The 23,288-nt window shown below is 41.6% G+C and overlaps 2 protein-coding genes across 2 annotated transcripts in view; both read right to left on the bottom strand.

The window, feature by feature from the left end:
• LOC309711248 (protein arginine N-methyltransferase 8-B) overlaps window positions 1-23,288 on the bottom strand; it is a 206,582-nt gene that overhangs the window by 37,599 nt on the left and 145,695 nt on the right. The gene's annotated exons all lie outside the window — the stretch shown is intronic.
• The window catches only part of tmtc2b (transmembrane O-mannosyltransferase targeting cadherins 2b), an 86,250-nt gene that overhangs the window by 33,327 nt on the left and 29,635 nt on the right, over window positions 1-23,288 (bottom strand). The window contains exon 2 of the mRNA XM_082541423.1: window positions 14,088-14,664. Coding sequence (XP_082397549.1) covers window positions 14,088-14,664 — 577 coding nt within the window. The remainder of the gene's footprint in view (window positions 1-14,087; window positions 14,665-23,288) is intronic.

Raw genomic sequence — 23,288 nt, 5'->3', positions numbered from 1 at the left:
TGTATATATTCTGGGACATGAACCCCGTCGCTATAATCTCTGGAATAAACAAACATGTGCATCCTCTATACTATGCCTCCAGTTAAAAACATCTACTGTTCAAAGGCATAAGTTCAATTACTACCAGGCAACGGCTCCCAGGGCGCTACGGCTCTATTATGCAGGAAAACCAAGGCGTTCCCGCTTTGTGTCTTTTGTCAATAATCCAGTTTAGTCTGAAATAGGTGGTTGAGCACAACCCTGTAGGAGGCATGGGGCAGTGTTTTTTTCTTCTCTTTTGTGTTTTAGCAGCAATCAGCTGAGAACTGAAACAATTTAGGCTTTATAAGGCATGCGTGTGAATAAAATATCCTTGGAGATAAAATGCAAAACAGGCCAATTACAGAATCCCTGTTTGTGCTTGCCTTTTTCCATGTCTCCACTTTGATTAGGTTCATTTGACTGAGAAGAAAACTCAATCAGGTTTTTTCTTTTAAACATCCATTTAGTTTTGTGAATGAAGGTTTGTGGCAAAAAAGTGGAAAGACCTCAGGGAGAAATTTAATTAATTTGTTTGGAGAAAAACGCTCTTTTCTCAAGGTACACACAAGCCTTTTTTTGCATTTGGTAAATGGGCATTATTCTATCGCGCAAGAGAATAAAAGAAAAAAAAATCAATCACACAACACATATAGGTAGCCCATCAAAATGCAGCGCTGTGACTGGCTTTCACTTCAGCGAGCACCTAACTGAAAATCCAGTGAAAGAAGTGGCATGTCTGACCTATCCCCACCTCTTCATCATTACTGAGATCAATTGTCTGCAGAAGGCCTTTCATCAAGATCCTGCCTCACATTGATAGACTTATAATGAAAGAAAAAATGAGCTCAGGGTACCAATCAGTGAGTATTACCTCTGTCACACGCATGTGCACACACACACTCCCAGAAAGCTCGAATTTAGTACGAGTCCCTAAAAAGTCTGCATAAACCTTTCTGCAGGCTTGATGGATACATTCTGTGCTCGTGCCTTTGATCTTTAACTGCTGGATCAACTAATCAAGCTTGTGGTTGATGGACCACAAATTTACCATCTATCTCTCTGCTGCTGCAGCTGCTGTGCTCTCCCTTTGTTAGACAGACTTTGGGTGTAAAACATGATAGTTAGCAAGTAAGACAAGATACGAGCCTGTCCATTTCCTAACAGTGTGTTATGGATCACCAACAGATGGCTGATGATAAAGCTCAATTAGCGGCTCGCAATTTTCTCTCACATGTGGACCAACTGTTTTATTTTATTATTTATTTAACCCTTTTATTTTATTCTATAGTAAAGAAATATAATAAATGTTTGTTTTTTATGCTCTTTGGCTTTTACGTTTAAAGTTACATCCGTGGCTCATTTTCAAACTCCTCCACAACTACAAATTTTTGGTGACTGTTAAATTACTTAGGGGCAATGTACATTGAAATGTATTGTAAGATATAACAAGTTAGTTGGATCAAGCTGCGGACTTGATCTGAGAAAGACAAGTGCAACTGTGTAGCATGAACAGTAATTTCAATGCAATTCTATTCTATTTATGCAGCGTCAAATCACAACAACAGCCGCCTCAAGGTGCTTTATATTGTAAGGTAGACCCTACAATAATACATACAGAGAAAAACCCAACAATCATATGACCCCCTATGAACAAGCACAAGCACATGAACAACAGTGGGAAGGAAAAACTCCCTTTTAACAGGAAGAAACCTCCAGCAGAACCAGGCTCAGGGAGGGGCGGGGCCATCTGCTGCGACGTCTATTAACACATAGTGAGTGAGAAAGGTGACTGAAGAAGAAATACTCCATGCATCAATTTACCTGTAAAACGGAGACTCTGTTTTATGGCTGCCTGATAATCACTGTAATACTGGTCAGTACTAAGATGATGATTAGTATTATTCAAAACACGTGGAGTACATTGCAGTGAGAGAGATATGTTTGTAATGAAGAAGGAGGTAAGACAAAGTGGGAAGGAGGCCTACAGGAGGGGAATCCCACCACACTACTGATCAAAGACACTGACATGTTAAATGTGAAAATAACATTTTCATTTGTAAGTTCTGTGGTATCACCTGCTGTGGAAAAACCTGGAATTTATATGATGAAAGCAAGCAAATGTGAGCAAGAATATTTCCAACTAATACATGACAAAATATGCCAGTTCACGCTCTCTCGGTCAGCCTTTATTAACCATAATCACTGCAGCAACATGGGATCCATTTCTCTCAAAACCATTAAGTCAACATTCCAGCCTCGCTCACTCTGTTTCTAACTGAGCCGCTTTAAAGGCCCTTACTGTAAAAGGCTAAAACATGTCATGCTTTCATGCTGCAATCAGAGGTCAGACAGAGTCACTCTCTCCCATTTATTCTGTCATCAACTGCAATCAGACATCTATAGATTTGTAATGGCACAGAGAAGGTGAACCTTATTCTGTACAATCAGAGGGAGCAGCTGAGAGGATGAAATCTACACGTAAAGGGAGGAAGGTACTGTTTGTATCCATGAGGAGGATGACAAACTTGCTGAATGAAGAAACAAAATTTCATTTCATTCACTAACTTCTGCCATTTTGCATTTGTGAAGTTTGTGAAGTTTTTCCCAGTTTATTTGCTGGGTCACATCTGAGAAACAAAGAATGAAACGACTCTAAAATCACCTTCTATACTCTGTATACACACTGGAAAAGGCAAAATGGTCAGGCTGCCCAAACAATAAGAACATAATGACAATGGAAAACCAAAGTGGACTCAAAGCCTTAACGTTTCACAGACAATATTTATTGAGTGAAACCACAGAAATGGTTTGAAAAATAAACCGACTGTTCCCGATTTCTGGGCTTTCGTTTCCCATATTTATTTGTACTGCAAGGGCCAACCAGACTATGTGACCGCTACTGCAGATTCGCTGCGACAAGATGCTGATTCAAGCTTGAAGGGGGGGAATTTTTTTGTTGCTGGAGGGAGACGTGTGTGTGCCCCGCGCTGCTTACAGTACAAGTTCGAAACTTTAAAGATAAATGAAAAAAAAGTAAAAATGTTGCCAGTTGTGTCCAGACTAGATTTATTCTGTACATGCTTGGATTCGCTCTCATTACTATGCATTTGGGAGATCAGAGCCATTGTGTTGTTGGGTTTAGAGCGGCAGTAAGCTCCTACGGTGCATGAATGAATGACTCAAAGCCAGAGCAGGGTCCAAATCTAAGCAGATAGACTGTCGGAGGAATGTCACATGCTGGTTGTAGAAATTGCATTCTTCCTTCTGTCAACCACTTTCTGAACCACTCTGTCTGGTGTGTCCTGTTACAGTTGCCCACAGAAATAGTGACAGCATGTCATTTGTTACTGTGAATACTGGCCAGTAATAAGCATGAGAGAAGCCGAGTAAAGTAAAAAAACAAAAAGATGACTTGTTGTGTAATAATGATGAAGAGTTGACACAAAATAAAAAACAATTAAAAATTAATCTGAGCTGAATCATCAGTTTGTTTTGACGGCTGTTTGTGAGTCTCGCTCCTTTCACACATTTCCATTAATCTGACAGTATTCGAATCAGCTTTATGTCTGAATGAGCACCTTGCTCCTGACTGAAACCCTCATATTGCACTGCTACACTCACATATCATCATTTTAAACAAAAGTGCACGGCATTTTCTTAAATGGGAAGGGCACAAAACTACGGTTCGGACTGTTTAGAATAGAATAGAATAGAATAAACCTTTATTATCCCATAGATGAGAAATGTGGGTGTTATACAGCTCTTATAGCAAGGGGTACATCAAATATAGAATGAAGGAACAAAGTGGTGCTATATACATAAGCAACTGAAATTTGCATATACAGATAACAATGTACAGAAATATGTATATATTTATAAAATATGTATAAATGTATGTATGAGCACACATCAGTGATTGACATTGAACTGGGCATTTTTAGCTTGTTAGGCAAATGTGTAAACCACTGCACTATGGAGCTCTGTTTATATTACTACTACTACAAATGCTTTGTCATAGTTTTCCAGTGTTTTTTAGCCTTTTTTAATGTCGTGTTTTTACAGTGAGTCTTAGGGGAAATTCAATATGTTAGAATTTTTTTAAATTTATTAAATGTAAATGTATTATTTAATTTAAACTATCCTCACTGCCGTGGAGACACTATGGGAGGGTGTGCTTTGCCCATTTTCCTCCTCAGGCACTGTTTCAGGTGTTACAGTCAGACCTTCTCCTTCTTTTTAGCAGTGCAGGGTTCATTCTTCTCTCAGCACTGTCTGCACTCTACCCAAAGGTGAAACTGTTTGCGTTGATTTAGAATAATTTTTATTCACTGACATACCACAGTAAATATGCTCATGTGCACATTTCTTGAACACAACAGTATTTTTGTGTGTGCACTTATTTGTTTCATTGAGTAAAAACATTTCTACACATTAGAAAAAGGAAAATCTTGGAGTGAGACTCCTGCTCTCAGTCGGCCACAGAAACACTTCAAAATGCTCTTTGAGAAAAGACAAAAAGCAACGAACAAACAAGCACAAAAAAAGAAAATCGACCCATTTCAAACATGTCGGCACCAACAATAATCTACAGACATCAAAGAGTGCACAACAGACACACACCTCATTGGCCTGAGTACACAAAGACGGCTCCAAAAATCACCGTTCATGTTGCGTTCACTACGATAGTGAACTCTATCACAGTGAAAGACACATTCAGTGAAGGGCAGATTAACTATGACACTCACAAGTAACGACTTTTTTAAGAAGCAGGAGAGCAGGACACCGTTCAAAGGGAAAGACTGGGGTTGTGATGAGTACAGTCACCAGACCTTAACTGAGTGATTCAGCTCATTGTTTCACACAATTCACAGAATGCGTCATCTGGTAAAATCCATGGCGAATCATAAAAGTCACCAAAGAAGCACGCAATTACTTTAATTTGTAGTTTTCAGCAAAGACACTAAATCAAAAATGGCCAAGCAGAGATGGGGATCTAGAGAGTGAATTATTGATCAACATTACAAAGAAAAGGATCAAACAGAAAAGGAAAAAAACCTTTAATATTCAGGCATCCCAGACATCTTTCCGTAGGTCTTCAATAAAATATCTCAGTACAGCTGTATGGTGAGATTACCAATGAGTCGGGGAGTGACAGAAAAATTCACAGATGTGCTGGCACAGAAACCAGGCAGGTCTGACATCTCTTTTGCAATAAAAGGATTTAAGATATTACATATTTTACAGCCAACACGTTCTAAAGGTATCTTTAATCCATTGAAGCCTCAATACAAATCACATCGTTGAAGAGGCTTCGTCTCACAATCTGAACCCATGTTTACAACTGATGGATTGTTCAATGTGGCTTGGCTTTACCACTGCAACAATCAACCCAGTGTGTCATTACAGAGAAACTAGAACTGGGTGTGGGCCAGATTCCATCCACACCAAACGGATGACTGAATGTTTAAGGACAAAAAAAACCTGCAACTCAGCAGCTAAACAAGAAGGAACGGGAGATTATTAGAGAGAACAGCAAGAAATGAGGGGCAAACAGCTGAAGAGCAACATTTGGCTGCGTTAGCATGCCCAACAAGCTGCATGTGCTTAATCACAAGTTCAGCACACTGGAAGAAAATTTCCTGGCTCCACATGAAACTCTTTGTTTCAATACTAGCTGAGCATATAATCTGAGAGGAGAACAGCAGCTCTAAACGGACATAATTAGATCAAAAAAGAGAGAAAAGTTTACTGGAGTAGTTTGGGAGTGAAAAGCTGAAACAATCAGTTCTTCAGACTCCACGATGTCATCTTTATGGATGAATTTCACCTATAGTTTTATCTTATAACGTTAGTGCAGATAAAACACTATTAATTTGGTCTTATATGCAGGTGTGTGACTTTTAATGCAACATGACTTTGAGGATGAGGAAAACCCCCAAACCCTAAAAGAAAACATGATTTGCATGGTTTGAAAATGCCCAGAGGGATCCTTCATGACTGACTGATTTGATGAGTTCAACATCACCAGCTTGGTGTATTCCTAAATAGCATCCAGTGATTGAAGGCTCATGGGTAGCGACATTCAGACATTGGCTGTTGCATCCATTACCATCGCTCTTCTTTAACACTTCTAACACATTCCAGCCCTCTTCCTTTTTTGCAGATGCAGTTTCTCATCAGTTCTTGTCCATCTTACTTGGAACGCCCACGCTGATAATCCTAGATTTGGACCTCATGTCATTTGTTTTTCCTGCTTCAGTTTGTGTACAGTGGCAAGCTGCCCAGGTTATGCATGTGAATGATTTTATTTATGGCAGCAGTTTAAAGTTTCCTGGATATCTGATTACACTTGTTTTGATTAGACTTCCTAAAAGCTGTATTTACTGTACTAAGAATACAAACAACTCACTTGAGAAAATTTCCCAGGAGTACTGTAAACCTGCCACACCACTCTGAGCCATTCCACATTTTATATTTTGACTGTGATTTGATTGTTTTGCATAACCATACCTCACAAAACCTCTGAAAACAAAGCGCTTTTGTAAACAACTATATTATATGTAAAACTGAGGGGTGTAATTTTTGGTGACCATTTTCAATTTCCCTAATTAAATTAAACGACACTGAGTCAAGCGTTTCAAAGAGAGGCAAAAACAAGAATATACATGAGATGACAGGGCTGCGCTAGTCCATTTATATCGGCACGTTAGCTGGAAGTCTAGACGAAATGTAATTCTGACTGACTCATTTTATATGCCAGTTGATTTGCTGAGACCATAAAAGGATCCTTAAATAGGAGCCACGGATAAAAACTGAAACTATAGTTTGCAAAACTTTAAAGTCTCAGTCAGCCTTACTGTACTGTATCTAAAGAAGGAGCCAGCTCACTTTAAATGCTGACTAAACATTAAAAACAAACAAACAAATACACTGAAGTTAATTACATCACTGCGACTCCCTGTAATACGTCTGGCTGAATAAATTATTCCTTGTGAAAGCTTAATGATTTTGGGGAAACAGAAGGAACAGTAAATCCATACACATCTCCATCAAGACTGAAGGATAGAGTAGGACACTGGTGCTGTGGGACGTTCCTTTTTAGAGCCGAGGTCTTACATAACAACCGCTATCGATTCGGAGACGTGCCGGCTACGAAAAGAACAAATGGTTTTCAGCAAGAAGCGAGGAAAGGGACAGTGTGAAATATTTCAAGCCCCATGCACTGTTTCACATCTGTTTTTATACCAGCATGAATCTTTTGCTTTTTTGTTTTTGTCAGCATAGTCAGGGCCACGATATTGGCTGTCGCTGGCAACGAGCCTGTCAGGTTCACTTATGTTTAATGATCGGTACGCTGAGCCAAAGCCAGCCAAAGTCAGGTTCCATCACTGTGGTAGCACTTGCACTGTTTTAGCCTGAAGTGAAAGATATTCAAGGGCTGAAAGCCCGCCTCAGTAGTACGTGTGTGGAATTTATCTCATATTGCACTGCTAGCATGTGAGCTGTTTTTTGGCGTTAGACGAGGTATCAGCAAACACTTCCAGCATTTTTTTTTAAAATAAGAATTCTGACTTTTGATTAAATGTGTTGGCATCACTGAGTTGGATGAGAACATCTATGAGAATGTTAACAAAACCAAAATGAAATTTCAGCAAGTGGTTAACTTGGAATAAGATGTCAAGGTTCAAGTCAAAGCTAACACAGTTAGCCCTTCTAAAGCTCAGCTGGTAACATTTTGTTTGTTTTTAATTTTCTTACTGTTTGAGATCAAATGATGTTTTTCCCAATGTATTACTCTCTCCTGGTTAACATTTAAGCTAACCATTTCTTTATTTTAGTCCTTATGCTGAGCTAAGCTAATATAATTGCAGGTGTATAATAACAACAACAATCTTATAAAAGCAGTTCATGTCTTTAATTAAATACTATTTCCCCCAAATGTCCAACTAACATCATAAATTATGCAGCCTAAGCACTAATCCTGGTTTTCTATGAATGTGTTTACATTATCTATGCTTCCGATTAACCGTCTCCCAATCAAGACCAGAAGTGGGGATGTATTTCCCCACGTGAGAAGCAGGTGGGTGAGGGCAGGGGGCACTAGCTGAGCCCACCAGGCTCCATCTATCACACTGTGACAGAAGCCATTAGAGCATGGAGGAGCATCTGTGGAGCCCCAGGTAAAATGTGTGGGGTGGGCTGTGTTTCTAATGCACAGCAAGGGTATGTATGGATGTCACATTTGTATACAGGCTCTATAAGTTTCATACACAAACTGGCATGTAGACACGCACTACACGTGTACATGCTGTATGTGTGCACGGACCTCACATCTCCCACATGCGCCTCCAGTCTCATGAGGTCAAGCCTCGCTGAACCCACCACCTGCACAACACCTGAGCACTCAGTCCAAGAAAACTTTCACCCTTCAGACATGTTCCATCCATGCACACACGCCTTATGCTTGTGCACTTACCATACAAGCGTGAACAGAAAACAAAGAGGTGAGGAAAAAATGATGCTTGTGATTTTGACAATCGCTAAGGGCCAGCTGGGTCTCATCCTAGATTTAGAAATGACTTTCCAGTGGTCTCGTTGTCAGATGTTGAAAGTGACTGCAGAGGACTGTCTCATGTTTCTTTTAAAGATGTAGCTGAACTCTTGTGCACTTGGGAGTTGCTATGGCTTGTGCAATATTGACATGACATCACCAAGACAATTCCTCTTTATCCATTTTACACTCTTAAAGCATCAGATTCCGACACCGTAGCTTCAAAGGATTGCTCTTGACACAGTCGTATCAGTGGTGTCGGGGCCTTAAGAACTCAGGCGCATAAAATGCTCATACAGCATACTTTCAGGAAGGTGAAAAAACATCAAGACTGTGTTTTTGGTTAAATAAGGACATGTTTAATATGGCCATGATTCAAAGAGAAGAAAAATGGGCCCTTAAATAAAAAGAAAGGCATTTCATGAAGGAGAAGTATATGTCCTAACAGGTCCTGTTTTTCTCCACTGTTAGAACTTGCAAACAGGCCAGTTTCACTGTCTTCAATTGTCTAAACATGTATTTTATTGGTGAGCTAACAAAGAAAGAGCACCAGGTCCCAAGAACAAACACTTTATTGCATTATTCTATGGAATAAATTCGTCAGATCACATTAAAAAGCATTCCTTCCTCAGCTAAATTAGGACACTTAATTGCGTTTCAGTATCTCTTATTGAAAATGAGCCTATTAGCTAACGCTGTGCAGGAAATAGTCTCATAAAAAGCACGTTTTTCCACATAAACTGTGGTTACACCAAACATGCGCCACTGCCAACTATGCTACATTTGAATGCTATAAACTCATTGCCTTTGGAGTAGCAGGACACATAGCAACACATGGCCATAAAAGCTTTAATCAGGCACAAAGCAACTGGTGTGTATCAACACTGTAAAGGTCAACATGAGTAAACAATTTAATGACGGTTTTTCTTTTTTTTTTTCTAGTATTAGGAGACATCACACGTCTTAGAAAGAACTAATTAGCAGCCAAGGTAGGCACAAGGCAGTAGTGACAGATATTAACACAGTAAGTGTTGGTACAGTCAACAGTAATCGCACACAGGCTAATGACTGCACGGAGGAAAAATAAGTGGGGGAAGGCGAGATTCTTCAAAGAAACATGTCAAACTGTAAGTTCGACATTTTCACAACCGCTTATCCAATGTTACATTCTGGAGGTGAGGGCGATGGGACGAGGGGTACGCCTGCAGATACCATGAATCTGGCATCAACGCTCATGCAACACCTGTTGTTGTTGTTTTTTTATTACCGTCTGCACCTATTGTTTCCCTCTAATCTCTTTCATTGTCTTTCTTTCAGAGCAGCGAGCAATATAAGCAGAAAGAGTCCTACACTTTGATTTCATTCCAAATGCAACATGTGTGAAACATTCAATGTTCACAATGCAAATAAATCAAATTCATGAACAATAATTGAATTTAAACATTAGGTTTTCTCTCTTTACAGATTTTTTTTATGCACATTGCAAAAATATGCTTATCAACCCTTGCAACTTCCAGCTTTAGCAGCAATAGCCTATTTTCTTGTATGAAAGTGGGTAACCAATAGTAATTGTGTGGATGCCTCAAAGGGCATCCACACTATTGAGTTCCTGTTTCTCTTTATTCTTGATCTTCAAGTTGCTTCCGTACGTTTTTCGGCGTTCAAATCTTAAAATATTTTCTGCTCTTTCTTGCTATGACTTTTGGTGCTCATAACTTCTATACTTTTTGAGATGTTGAATTTTTTTTGCAATATTTTTTGCCCATTTCTTCCACATTATCAGTGGGGTCACTGATTTTCCTTGTTGGGTTGACCTAGGTTTTAGCTCAGTGAGATGAACAGCCGTCCTCAGACTGGGAGGCCCGGGCTCAAATCCCGCTTATGGCAGCATTTCATTCAGTTAACAGTTAAACTTTTTTAACTCTTTTCAGCAAAATTTTCAGTTTTTTCTGCTGTTTTCAGAAAAAAAACTTTTCTGCAGAAATTCTGCTCATTCACCTCTTCTGCAAAATTTTCAGCCTTTTCACCTCTTATCAGCACAATTCTCAGCAGCTTCTGCTCATTTCAGCACCTCTTCTTTGTGAGAATGAGTTTGGCTCAGTGAGATGAGTAGCTTCCTTGAGACCAGGAGGGCCAGGTTTGAATCCTGCTCACGGCAAAACTTTTCATCACTTTTCAGAAAAAATTTCTCCGTCTTTACCCCTTTCAGTAGAATTTTTGGCTTTTCACCACTTTTCAGCAAAAATTTCTGCTTCTTCACTTGTTTTCAGCAGAATTTTCAGTTCTTCACCGCCATACAATTTTTTGCAACTTTTCATCTTTTTCAGCTATTTTCAGCTGACAGCTTCAGCGTTACGGCATCCACACAGCATTTTCGCAGGAAATGCAAATTTTTCTAGTTGAATTACAAATATGCATACCCCCTTTTTCCACATCCAGAGTTTTACAGCAGTTAATATGTCCTGAATTTCATTTTAGTTCCAAACTAAAGTCACTGGAACAGCTTCTATACACAAAGCCTGGGAGAAAGAACTGTTTTATTTGGGGGACAAAAGTACAGGAGGAGACGATCTGTGAACATGCACGATCAGAAAGGAAGTATATTATGAGGCTCAGAGAAAAAGACACTAGTAGCTCTAGTTTTACATATTGCATCATATGCACATAATTCTCATGCACCCAGATCTGTTATGCAAATTTCAACACATTACGAGAAAAAAAAAATCAGTCAAGATAATACCCATGCATTAGCTCCTGCCTCTGATTTGTATGCAGAGAGTCTGCAGTCAAAGTCTCGATGAGATGAGTTATGAACCTACATGGAATTACAGTGACGCCGAGTTTCGACTGCCTGCACTCTTTAAACTGCACACAGAAGCCGCAACGACACAAAGGGAGATTTGCAGCAGATATAAAACTCTAATGTAATTGACTGTGCGCCACAATCAGATAAGCAACACTAAATGTCAAATGACTCCAGCTGAGTGGAGCTTGGCGATAAAATATATAGTGCCCATTACGGCGTGTCAGTCATTCACCGAGCCCGCCTCTTTAACCTGAATGAAGAATAGTTCCTTGAAATCAAACGTGGAAAAAGCCAGGACAGGCTGACAGATCCTCTCTCTTGCATTTTATGCCTAGTTTCCCTCTTATCACAGAATATTAATGTGCCACTGTGGGTACTTAGCAGCCAGATTTTCAGCACCTGATAAATCTCAACCCGCAATTTAAAGCGCAAACTGTATTTATTTTCACTGCGATCGTCATTTGCAACGCTGTATACAATTTAAATTTCATATGGGCGGCTGAAGGCTCAACTCGCCCTGAGGAATAAGTCCCCCTCGCGTACCATTACTCAAAGTGACTGCCTCGCTCCACGGAGACAGAGAGAGACAAATGTACACGGTGCAGTAATGAACTGTTTGCCATTTGGGTAAGCGATTGGGTCACGAGACTCGCATACATACGTACTCACGAGAATACAGTACTGCAGCATTTCATCACAGACGTTCATATAAGAAGGAAACGTCTCGAGTTAACATGATTGAAGTGATGATGACAGGTCTCTGGCTGTTCTTGCTTTTATGTTGTCTGTGGTGTGACTAAATGATATGCTACGATAATGATGGTTGTCAGCTAAAGTTAGGAAAATCAAGCAAACTCACTTCCAAAAAATATGGGTTTTTTTACAGTCTTGCCTCAAAAAAACTTTGTTTTCCCCGTGTGCCTGACAGCCCACAGCTCCTTATTTGTCTCCTCAATGCACAATAACCCACTGCGACCTGACTTCTCTTTGTCTTGCAAAGATCTGTTATCTTTTCATACCAGTTTTAAGCTGTTTTGACTTTGAGTGACTGAGCACCCGTGACACTGCTTTAAAGAAAGGTGATCTGATTGATGCAAACACCACGAGGATACTCGGGCAAAGTTTACTGTTAATAAATTGCATACTTTTAAGTGGCTTTGCAATTCTTGAAAAACAACTGCAAGACAATCTTTGAAGCAAATGACAGATGTGACTTTATTCTGTTATGACAGCTACAGTAGAAATAAACACTTTAGTACTGAGAAAAGCTGACACACCACACCACACCCATTGTAGCAGCATTACACAGGCGTGTCCTCTTTTATAGAGCTGATAAAAAACCTTGTATTTCGATTTTACACGTCTCTGACTGGCTCAGCACCAATAAGACAAAGTAACAGCAATGGGACGGACGGCCTTTATTTGTCATTTCCTGCAAAAACAAAGAAACATGCTGCAGACAAATCTTAACACTTCTCTTTTTAATTTTGCAACCTTGTTTACTTCAAAGAAATACATGACTCTTATTCTATTTTAATATCTGTAAAAAGCTTAAAACATTTTTATGTAAAGCACTTTGGCAACACACCGAGCTACAGAAGCTACGCTGGATGAGCAGCGCAGCAGCAGAGCATATCTGACCCCGGTGATGTTTGCCAATTTAGCTGACCATTATGGCAAACCATGAAAGACATCTATAGGGCCTGCACTGTGCCAGAACTGTAACTATGTTCCAGTGGATTTTGTTTTCCTGCAAAGACAATTGGATCAGCAGGGTTTTTGGACTTTCAATCAAAAGTAGAAAAACTGTCAGCTTTGAGGCATCATCTCCTGCAGCCCTTTTGGCCCCGTTTCCTTTCTGGTCTAGCCATGCCTGACAAGCCATTAGCAGGTCTGTCCGCCTGCCGCAATGGATGGGCAATATTCCAGACAACACCGGGAGTCTGATAAGGCTTAAATCATGAGAGGACAGCTTGGACATGAAGCTAGAGTCCCGCAACCATCATTTTTAGACTATGCTGCACACTAAAAAGGAGAGGCTTCTCATTTTCTTCGTTGCTTTTTATCGTTTCATCTGTCTGTCTTATGTTTTACATACGGCCTTGCTGACCACAGTCCCTCCTTACCACACAGCATTTCCAAAAGAAAGATCCCCTTTCATTGGCTCCTCTGGAACACTTTTGTCACATCTGTGCACATGTCTCATTGAATTTGTGATGATGGGTAGGGATTCAGGGATGTCACAGGAAGTAGACAGCAAATAGTAAATACTTCTGACAGGAGCTGTTGGGGGAAAAGGGCTTCTTAATGGCTGGATGCTTCAAAGGTGACAAGAAAATATAAAATGACCATCGCTTTTTGTTATCTTAGCTGTTTCTCCTGAAAAATATTTTCATTTCCATCTCTTTTTATCGCTACACGTCATCTGAATACACAAACACACACACACACACACACACACACACACACAGAAAAATGGAGAAAACCTCCAATGTCCATTGCATAAAAACAGCCCACTTGTGAGAGGATTAGTAATTTGCAATTTAAACATAAGAGGAGCACTGAGTGATCCTTCTGAATCGCTGCACAAAGAGACGATATGGAAGGGGGCAGCCCAGTTCAGATTAAACATGGACTTCACTTTTAAAAGGCTTACCTTGTTTTGCAAACATGAATGGCCAAAAACCTCCAACAGAACAAACAGTTTACCTTGTAAAGGAGCACAATGATCTGTCGCAGTTTGAGCCTGTGGAAAACGCAGACGTCATACAGCGCTGATACAGCCAGAACGGTTACTCCGAGCTCCTTCCAGAGCATGCTGCAGGCGGCGCAACCCAAGCTACCAAGGAACCAGGCCACGAGCCGCCAGGACCCAGCACACCCCCGCAGCCTACAGTGACGTATGTAACACAGCAGGGACAGCAAGAAGAAAAGGGCGGCACCTTCATCGGCTCGGCCGACTACACCTGCCACTGCCTCGGTGTGAATTGGGTGAGAGGCGAAGAGCAAGCCAGCCAGTAGGCTCCACAGTCCTCCTCCGAGCAGCAGGCGAGCGAGTGAGGTAAACAGGCCTGTCACAGCCCCATGGAGGACCACATTAACCAGGTGGTAACCCCAAGGCTCCAGCCCACCCACAGCATGATTAAGGCGGAAGGAGAGGGTACACAGGGGTCGGTAAGACTTATGGCTGCCGCTGTGTGTGAGTAAGGTGCCCCAGAAATCATCGTAGAAGATGTTTGTCCAGGGCGTCTCTGGAAGCAGGTCCTGATTGGTCTTAATTGCACGGCTGTAAAGAGAGAGAGAAAAAATGGTCAGACAAGAACTTCTGATTGCAACAAAACAAGAAAATAGTTATCTACACGGACAGATCAATCAGTATTTGATCTGAATGTTGCGTTGAGTACTACAAAGACTACTGGTCTCTGACATTCAACAAACGTGTGACAACTGAAGACATTATTTGCTGCTGTGGGTTTCTACAGGCAATGCCTGAACGTGTGGTCATGTGGCATTCACACAGAAAATCAAACGGCGAACTTTAAGTACTGGGCATCTTTGCCACCACCACTTTGGGATTTAAGCAAGAGAACCACACCCAAACCCACAAATACAGACATCCGGTGTGTAATTTTCTGAAGTTAAGAAATACGGTAGACTGAGACGACACCAGTTTGATTTCTGCTGCAGAGACCGAAGGAACAGATTTTTAGAAAAATCGAGGTAAGTGTCCATGAGTAAGTACAAATTAAAACATTTAATGTGTAATTTTGGCCTCTGCTGGCAGCCGTGGCCACCAAATAAAAGACCAGTTAGACATCCCCTGACAGGGTTGAAGCTACATGACCTATCCTAATGCTGCTACATTAGCCACAAGCTGTGTGTCAGTGGTTGTGGGCACGGCCGACAGGGGTCAAGTAAGGGGCAAAGGAAGGCACATTTCTCCCTACGGGAGTCCTTACATAGATGTAAACTGATTTCCTATCTCTTCTGTCACACTACAAAGTGTCCGACAGCTCGTCAAACCTCTGCTGCTTTTTATCTGCTGATGATTTATCGACTCTTCAAATCAAACAAAGACATCAAAAAAAGCGTAGCGGTGTAATTGCAAATGTGATAGGTGGTGCATGACAGGTGATAACAAGCTAAGTGCACCCCATTGTAATCTCTCCTCACGGTTAACACACGATTAGTCTGGAGACAGATGGGAGAAGGTGAGACGGAGTGTTCAACACCTCATGACGAGCAGTTTTTTTAAATATATGATTAAAATAAACACAAATTTGAGAAGAATTTATGTATAAAAACCCAGTTGTCTCAAAGGTAATGAACTGCTTCCTCGGCCACTCTGAGACTTTAAGCAGAACACCTTGGCACAAGCCCAGCTCTCAATAGCAGAAAGCTCATGAGAAGTTTGGTGAGGTGCACTTCAGCAGTCATCAAATCACAAAATGATCCATCACCCAGTCTCTGTGAAACTGGTGAGCAGAAATAGCTCCACCTATGATGGATCTAAGGAAACTACAGGCTGCAGGATGTTGGAAAGGGCATGGAAATAATCAACAGGGATATAATAGAAATGCCTTGAATGTCAGCAGACAAATGACTGGATTTTTTCCCAATCTTCTTCAGTCACACTGAAGAAGCAGGCTCACGAGTCAGTAGCCCAACTCTACACTTCACCCCTCAGATACGCCAGTTCGTTTTCTCTGGCCCATTTGTCAAGCGAGATCTTCATTCCTCTGCAAAATCCTCACATAAGAGGCATTATGGTTCAATTACATCTCAAAGCCATTCTGGATAGAGTGTACTCTTTTTCCATTGCATAGTGCGGTGGAGCCAAAGAGGCCAGATAGAATATATATCGCCTCAAAACCACACCAGATTTTTCTGGCAGCAAAGCACAGACAGAAGCCGATGTGAGGCAGGCAAAGACCCACTGAGCCACCGTGCCAGGGCTCACTTCTGAGATTGTCTCTTTCTTATATGTCACAGAGGCAAGTGAGCACCTAACACACTCAACAAGCAGGGAATCGAGGAATACAGAGAAAGAGGAGGTGTGACATCACAATCCACTTTGCAACAACTACACAAACACGCCCAATAAATGAACACGGTTGGATACGGTCAGTTTCTCCGGTGTATTTCTAATTATAAATCCACTGCTTCTTGTCATCATCATCATCACGAAGCCCCATTGCTGCACCAGCTAAGAGGCCAGCTGGAGAGGAAGGTTCAGTTTCTGTTGTTGGCTGGGCCCATTCCTCGGTAGAGCTGGCAGCAGGAAGGACCTCTCTGTGCACTGCGAGCCTTTTCCAGGCGAGAGCACATTCCTCCTCCAACCGCCAGCCTGTACTCCGACTCCCGAAGGAACAGACGGATCATGTGGCCACTAACAAGAGAAGCCTCAGAAAAACTTTTCTACCTCCCATTACTCTTTCTCAATCATCTGCTTCTGGCTACCATCCTCAGTTCCTCCACAAGTTGTCTGGATCTCATTCACGTGCTTTAATCGGTCACATTTGTTTTCTTGTCAGAATGTGGACTGAAACAGGGTCGTGTCAGAAACTGCGCTTTTATCCCTGTTGAGATTTGTTTTTTTATATGAGCAAAGTTTTTGATTATTTACGAAACGGCGTGTTTACTTACACAGCATGAAATATTTAACAAGAAGAAAAAGGCTGTTAAGGCTCGTGAGCCTGGAGTGTGTGTTCTACTACGCATGCTGCGACCAATTGGAATAATTGTGGTGAAACTAGAAACCTGAGAGATGTTAAAAACATTTCCTAAACTCAATATTTTTAGAAAAGTGTAAGGTCACCAAAACAAGAATGTGTGTGTGACCCCGCTGAACTGAGAAAATAAAGACAGCATGGAGTCTGTTTATATCACATGCCTGACTAACTCCTCCTCGTCGCTTTACAAAAATTATCATTTCCATTCTCACACCACTTCTGAAAGCTGCCGGGGCACGGACCGATTCTCGTATACATCAGTCAGTCCTTCTGGTTTGTCAAAGACTCTTTGTTCATGGTTGACTTGGAAAGAAAGAAAAAAAATCCCTACTTTTCTTTGTGTCTACCTGTCTGCGAGAACCTACAAGGCTGAATTTTGTGAGATATGGTCGAGGGGTCACGAGCCAGGGAAAAATCCCATTTTGATGCTGTGTTTTGGAAGCAAAGATTATTATCATGGGTTTGGTTACAAATTACATATTAAAGATGAGTGGACTACCGGCCTTGGAAGAGGTCTGCTATGACCACACAATGCAATTATAAACCCAGAATAAAAGCAGCACATCCATGAGAAATCTCCCCATCTCCTTACTCTCTTAGGCAGATCAAGAGAGAAGAGCTACTGGAACAATTTCATGTATAATAAGAATGCAGAAGGAGCAGGGTGGAGAAAAATATCCACATCTAATGACTGCAGGATTCCACGTAAGGCCATCGAACATTCAAGATTGATTGGCTCTTTATGGTTGAGACTAAGCAGCACATAGGAGACGAGCCTGGATATTAAAAAGGAGATTGAAATCCAAGGACATGTAAAGGGAAAATCCTGATGACAAGTACTCAATGAATTTGAGATGAAGCCATGAGGGAAACACAGCTGTATGACCAAACTAACCCCCCCCCCCCCCCCACCCCCCCTCCTTTTTTAAATCCTCCAAAGCCTGAAGGAAAATGACATAAAAATAGGCAAACCATTCTCCCCACAGAATGCATCCAGGCTGGGCATGTGACCAGAAATAAATTACACAAGAGTAAAGGTTTTTGTAAAGTACCAAGTGCCTCGTATGCCTATGAAGAAAAAATATTCAGCAGCACTCAAGAAGCAAATAGGAAGCATTTCAATAACCAATTTTACAAAGTGGAACACTTGAATTTTACTAGTAAGAGGAATCTTTGTACGAGTCAGGCGTTCTCATCGGATTCTAATTCAATCAGGTGATGAAGATCAGACTAAAGAACTCTCAGCCTGGACGCCGGTACACTGGAGACAAAGTTACCCTTTCAGAATAAAATACTTATTAAGATTTCAGCATGTAAAAAGAAGAGAGTTTGGTGAAGATCTGCCAATTTTATGTCATCGTGGAGATTCGATATCTAAACGAAGCTCACTGGTATTTTCGGTCTCCCCACTCAGACGCAGTGGTAGCCCACTCTCTGTTCCCCAAACGTTCTTTCCAGTTTTCCTTCTCATGAGCACGCTACCCGGTCATTCTCCCACTAGGTTACACTTCGTATATGCATGAGTGCGTTTTCTACTTTTTAATTGACTAGAAGGATAAATAAAGAAATAAATAGAGCTGGTTACGACCCCAGATAAATGGGGACGGTTGCATCTGGAGGGGCATCTGGCGTAAAATCGTTGCCAAATCAAGCATCAACAACAGGGATCTACAATAAATCTATAAACAATATTAACAAGAACGTGTAAGTGTAATTTCAGCTGAGCAAAAACAAGTTATTTGATTTGGCTTGCTTTTACATCCCCACACATTCTGCATCTTAAACCAAATTTCATTATCACTGCAGTTTAAAAGAGCCAGTGACTGATTTCATAGATTATGCATGAAAAAGAGACGACAGTTCAAGAAGACAAACAGAGCCAGTGCCATTGTGGGGTATCTGCTGAAGCCAACACACTGCTGGGGCCCACCATAAAATCCCCATTGTCATGAATGAATAGCTTCTTTCTTCCACTTGACACATGTGATTAGCATGTTTATAACACCATTTCTTAAAACGGCCCGAGTGAACATTACGGATATTTCAGTCTTCTTCATTTTAATGTAATTGATAAGAATTGAAAATTGGAAACAAGTTCAATAAATATTAAAAGAAAATTAAGAGCATTGTCACTCCTTACTGTGGATCCCGTTCAGTCACTTTAATTGATGAGGGTAAGGGTGGATGAGCCGGTGGCAAAGTGGCGGCTAGAGATGAGGGAAATCGTGGTTCCTGCCAATTACGTGGATATAATTTGAGCCTAGCTCTACAGTCTCCTATGTATGTTGAAGAGTTTAATTACTGGTGGTGCACCCAAGTTTATATTGCCCGTTTCCTTTGATCTATATTCTTACTTTCTTCTAATGGACATGCACTCCAGTACTGTGGATAGTTTGCTCTAATCTGCGCTTAAAGTTTAAAAACTATGTTTAATATGCACACACAATAAAAAAATAAAGACAAACTCATTCAAAAGGATCTAAGTGGTCTTCAGAGTGTAGCAAGTAACACTGTGTCCAAATCACCCAGCAGCACTCCTAAGCCTCCCCAGGTCTTCCCCCCGAGCAGTGTATTTGCATTGCTTCACTGGCACAGTCATGGACCCTTACTCCATTTCATGGCACAGTAGACAAGCAAACACTGGGACACTGAGTCTGAAGTGGGCCAGGCTCGTCCAGTGAGCTTGCAGAGAGCTCACTGAATACCCCTGCCTGCTGCCTAGCATCCCTGATCAGCCTTTCAGTGGGGTACAGGATGGCCACAGCAGGGTGTGAGCTGAATACTGATCAGCTCAGCAAACCATCGAACCAACCAGTGAATCACACTTCTATTTGGCCAAAACAAGAACTGACAAAATAAGAATCCGGCCAATCTAGTACTGCATCCCAAGGGTGTGCTTACTAACCTGTGCATTTAAAAACAGAAGTAAAATTTTCCCCGAATAGCTTCGGTTCAGGGAAAAAATGCATCACAAGGATAAAATATTGTCTTTCCGTTTTAAAGAATGATGTTGGCGATCTTCAAAAGACAACACGGACCCTCAATCACTGTCCAAAGCCACAGAATTCTGAGTAAATCATCTAAATGTCACATTTTCGGGCCAAGTGTAAAGTTGTGTGATGTTTATGGTTTATTCCAGGTGCAAGAGACAATTATGAGGAGCTGCCCGTGCAGAGCTGAGTGATATAAACTCTGATTATTGCATCTAATAAATCTGTCAGCATGTGCAGGGCTGAGAGAGACAGCAAAGAGCTGCTGGGTCACCCCTGTACTCCCCTCTCTCACACACATCCCTCTCTTTCTCAAGCACTAACTCTTCTCTTTTGTGTCGACTGTTCTGTAAGGAACTGCTCGCTTTAGCATGTTAACATGTTTAAAGTGTCAGTGCTAATCTGAAACATTCAATCGCGCGGCGTCTTTTTGGGCTTTTTACCAAATTAAGACAAAATCTGGAAATGTTTCCATTAAGTTTAGTTCCACTGACTGTTTTAAAATAAATGTCACAGCCCAACAAGACTAAAATTGTTATCCTCAGACTATTCCAACTGCATTTTCCCCCAACGCTGACCCATGTCTAATGCCGTGGTAGTCACACAGGCCCTGCTTGGAGGGGGCCACTTCACAGCACTCTTCCTCACAACAGGGGGCTTTTGTCGTGCTCTGACCTTCTTGGGCACACGGTAATAAATTAGTTTGACTTGTTCCTTCTCTCGTGTTCAGGGTGCATCTTTCACACTGCGAAGCAGCAGAGAACCTACTCTTCCTCAGTTTGCGTATACGACCCCTTCAGCCATTATTGGGCTATTTAGGCATTCTCGCTCGGGTTGGGAGTATGATGAAGCATGGAGCTTTTCATTCCAGCCCACATCAGATGGATGGAACAACCACAGCAAGATGGAAAAATCCTGTGGAAGAGTTCATGTATGCAGAAAAGCAACACATGAGTGCATTTGCTCATCTATCTAGCGTTTTGCCATCATACTTCCCTTTTTACACGAAGGCATTTTACGAGACTCAGCAGCCCCGAAGGTTGAGCATGAATCACGGAGCATCACTGCAGAGACCTCTGTTCAGTGATGTTTATGGCAGGGGAGCTTAAGAGCAGGAAGGGCCTTTGAGAATGCCAACAGAGCAGAAAGGAGAAGACATCTTTAGTACCCCTAGCATGATCTTCAGTATTAGAACCAGCTGCGCCTCGTCTCAGATCTCACGGCTATGTCTGTTTAAATATGAAGAAGCTCCTTTAATGCAGCCGTGCTCACAGAGCCCGTCTTCTCTGGGCATAGCGGTTAGTGGCTATTTTCAAGAAGTCTTGCGATCAATCAAATGCGAACAAATATGACAAAGCTGCAGAGGGCGGGGCCTTATATGTAGTAAACATGCTGCAGTCAACAATTTAAATATATAAAGAATCACTGCATTAATGAATGGCAGCATTCAAGGATGCAGCGCTGACTAATTTGATTAGATACTATGACAACAGGCCAGTGTTCTCACACTGCTCTCAACCCAGCCTTTCTTAGTGCTCCCATTTGGACTCCAGTGCTAATTGAATGCACATGTAGCAGATTCACAGAGAGCCCAAATCAACAGCCACGTGATAGTAATGAGGCTGCTGTCGGTGTTAATGTGGAGGGATGGGCCTCCGGTGCTCCGTCAGGACTCAGCACAGATCTGTCTATGACAGACTGGACTGCATTAGTGTTTGCTTCCCTTTAGATAACCAGTGTGAGTGTAAGGCTGTGCACAGTGATGAAGAGTAATCTGTTATTAATTTCAACTGAAACTGGAAACGAAAGATTAGTTTGCTGAAGTTAATACTTTGAAGATCAACAACAGTCTCAGCTTCTGCTTGATAAACGAGGTTTGTCCATGAATATGGAAGATGGGAAAAAATGACTGAAATAAAACGAGGCTCATCTCCGTGGCCTGAAGTTGTCTGTTAATACAAATGGAGCTCACTGTAAATAAGGGGTGATCGTGGCTCAAGAGTTGGGAGTTTGCCTTGTAATCGGAAGGTTGCCGGTTCGAGCCCCGGCTAGGACAGTCTCGGTCGTTGTGTCCTTGGGCAAGACACTTCACCCGTTGCCTACTGGTGGTGGTCAGAGGGCCCGGTGGCGCCAGTGTCCGGCAGCCTCGCCTCTGTCAGTGCGCCCCAGGGCAGCTGTGGCTACAATGTAGCTGCCATCACCAGTGTGTGAATGTGTGCGTGAATGAGTGGATGACTGGATATGTAAAGCGCTTTGGGGTCCTTAGGGACTAGAAAAGCGCTATACAAATACAGGCCATTTACCATAAATATCTCCAGCGTTGCTTTCCGTTGCGTGAGACTGCTTTGCATCGTAAACTCATAAACATAACCACGAAAAAACCCAAATAGCCTCTTATGTGTTTTTAAATGCTTTGTCTTCCACATGGTGTCAATTTGGATTTTTGTGAGAGGCTCATTTACGCATTTGAATTTTTACAGCCACTAAATCGCACAAACCGCACTGACTCCTTAACCGAGGCCTGTGCTTTTTACAGACCCTGAATTTCCTCATTTACTTTTCCACTTCGAAAGTGCAAAAATCAACACAAGTAAACAATCTGATGGGGCACAGTTAAGCCATACCTTCAATTATTACTGAGGAGCTTGTCCACACACAGTTCCTTTTTTGTTTTCCAGTGTCACAGAAGATTTTCGTACAAAACGTTCACCCCACTCAACTGACACGGTGAATAATTTCAAATTCACTTATCTCACCTTGATTTTATTGGACAGTCCTGTTTTCTCCTGGGTGGCAGCGGTTAGCACAGTGAACTCTTGCATCATCTCCCTGTGCCTGGGCACACCAGCTTCTTTGTACAGTCTAAATATATGCATGTCATTCTAAGTAGTCCAAAGGTGTGAGAGTATGTTTGCTTGCTTTTCTGTGTGAGCCCTGTGATGGACTGTGGGTCTTTCTCAGTATACCCCACCTCTTGCTCCATTCTCGTGTAGCATGAGCTCCGGCCCCCCAGCATGGCCCTGAATTAGACGGGTGGTAAGAAAATGGATGAATGAATCTTTTTTTTTTCTTTTTTAATCACAAAAGAAAGAATACTGCTACACTGATACAATTACCAGAGCAAACAGAGAAAGACCCATAAAATTAAGCATAACAATCTAATCTAATCTTTGTGCTTTGAAATAGCA

This window comes from Aulonocara stuartgranti (genome assembly GCF_965226115.1).
Source record: "Aulonocara stuartgranti genome assembly, chromosome: 7".
NCBI classification, from domain to species: domain Eukaryota; kingdom Metazoa; phylum Chordata; class Actinopteri; order Cichliformes; family Cichlidae; genus Aulonocara; species Aulonocara stuartgranti.
Note: the sequence above shows the minus strand (reverse complement) of the source record. Positions and strands in the feature narration are given on the sequence as shown.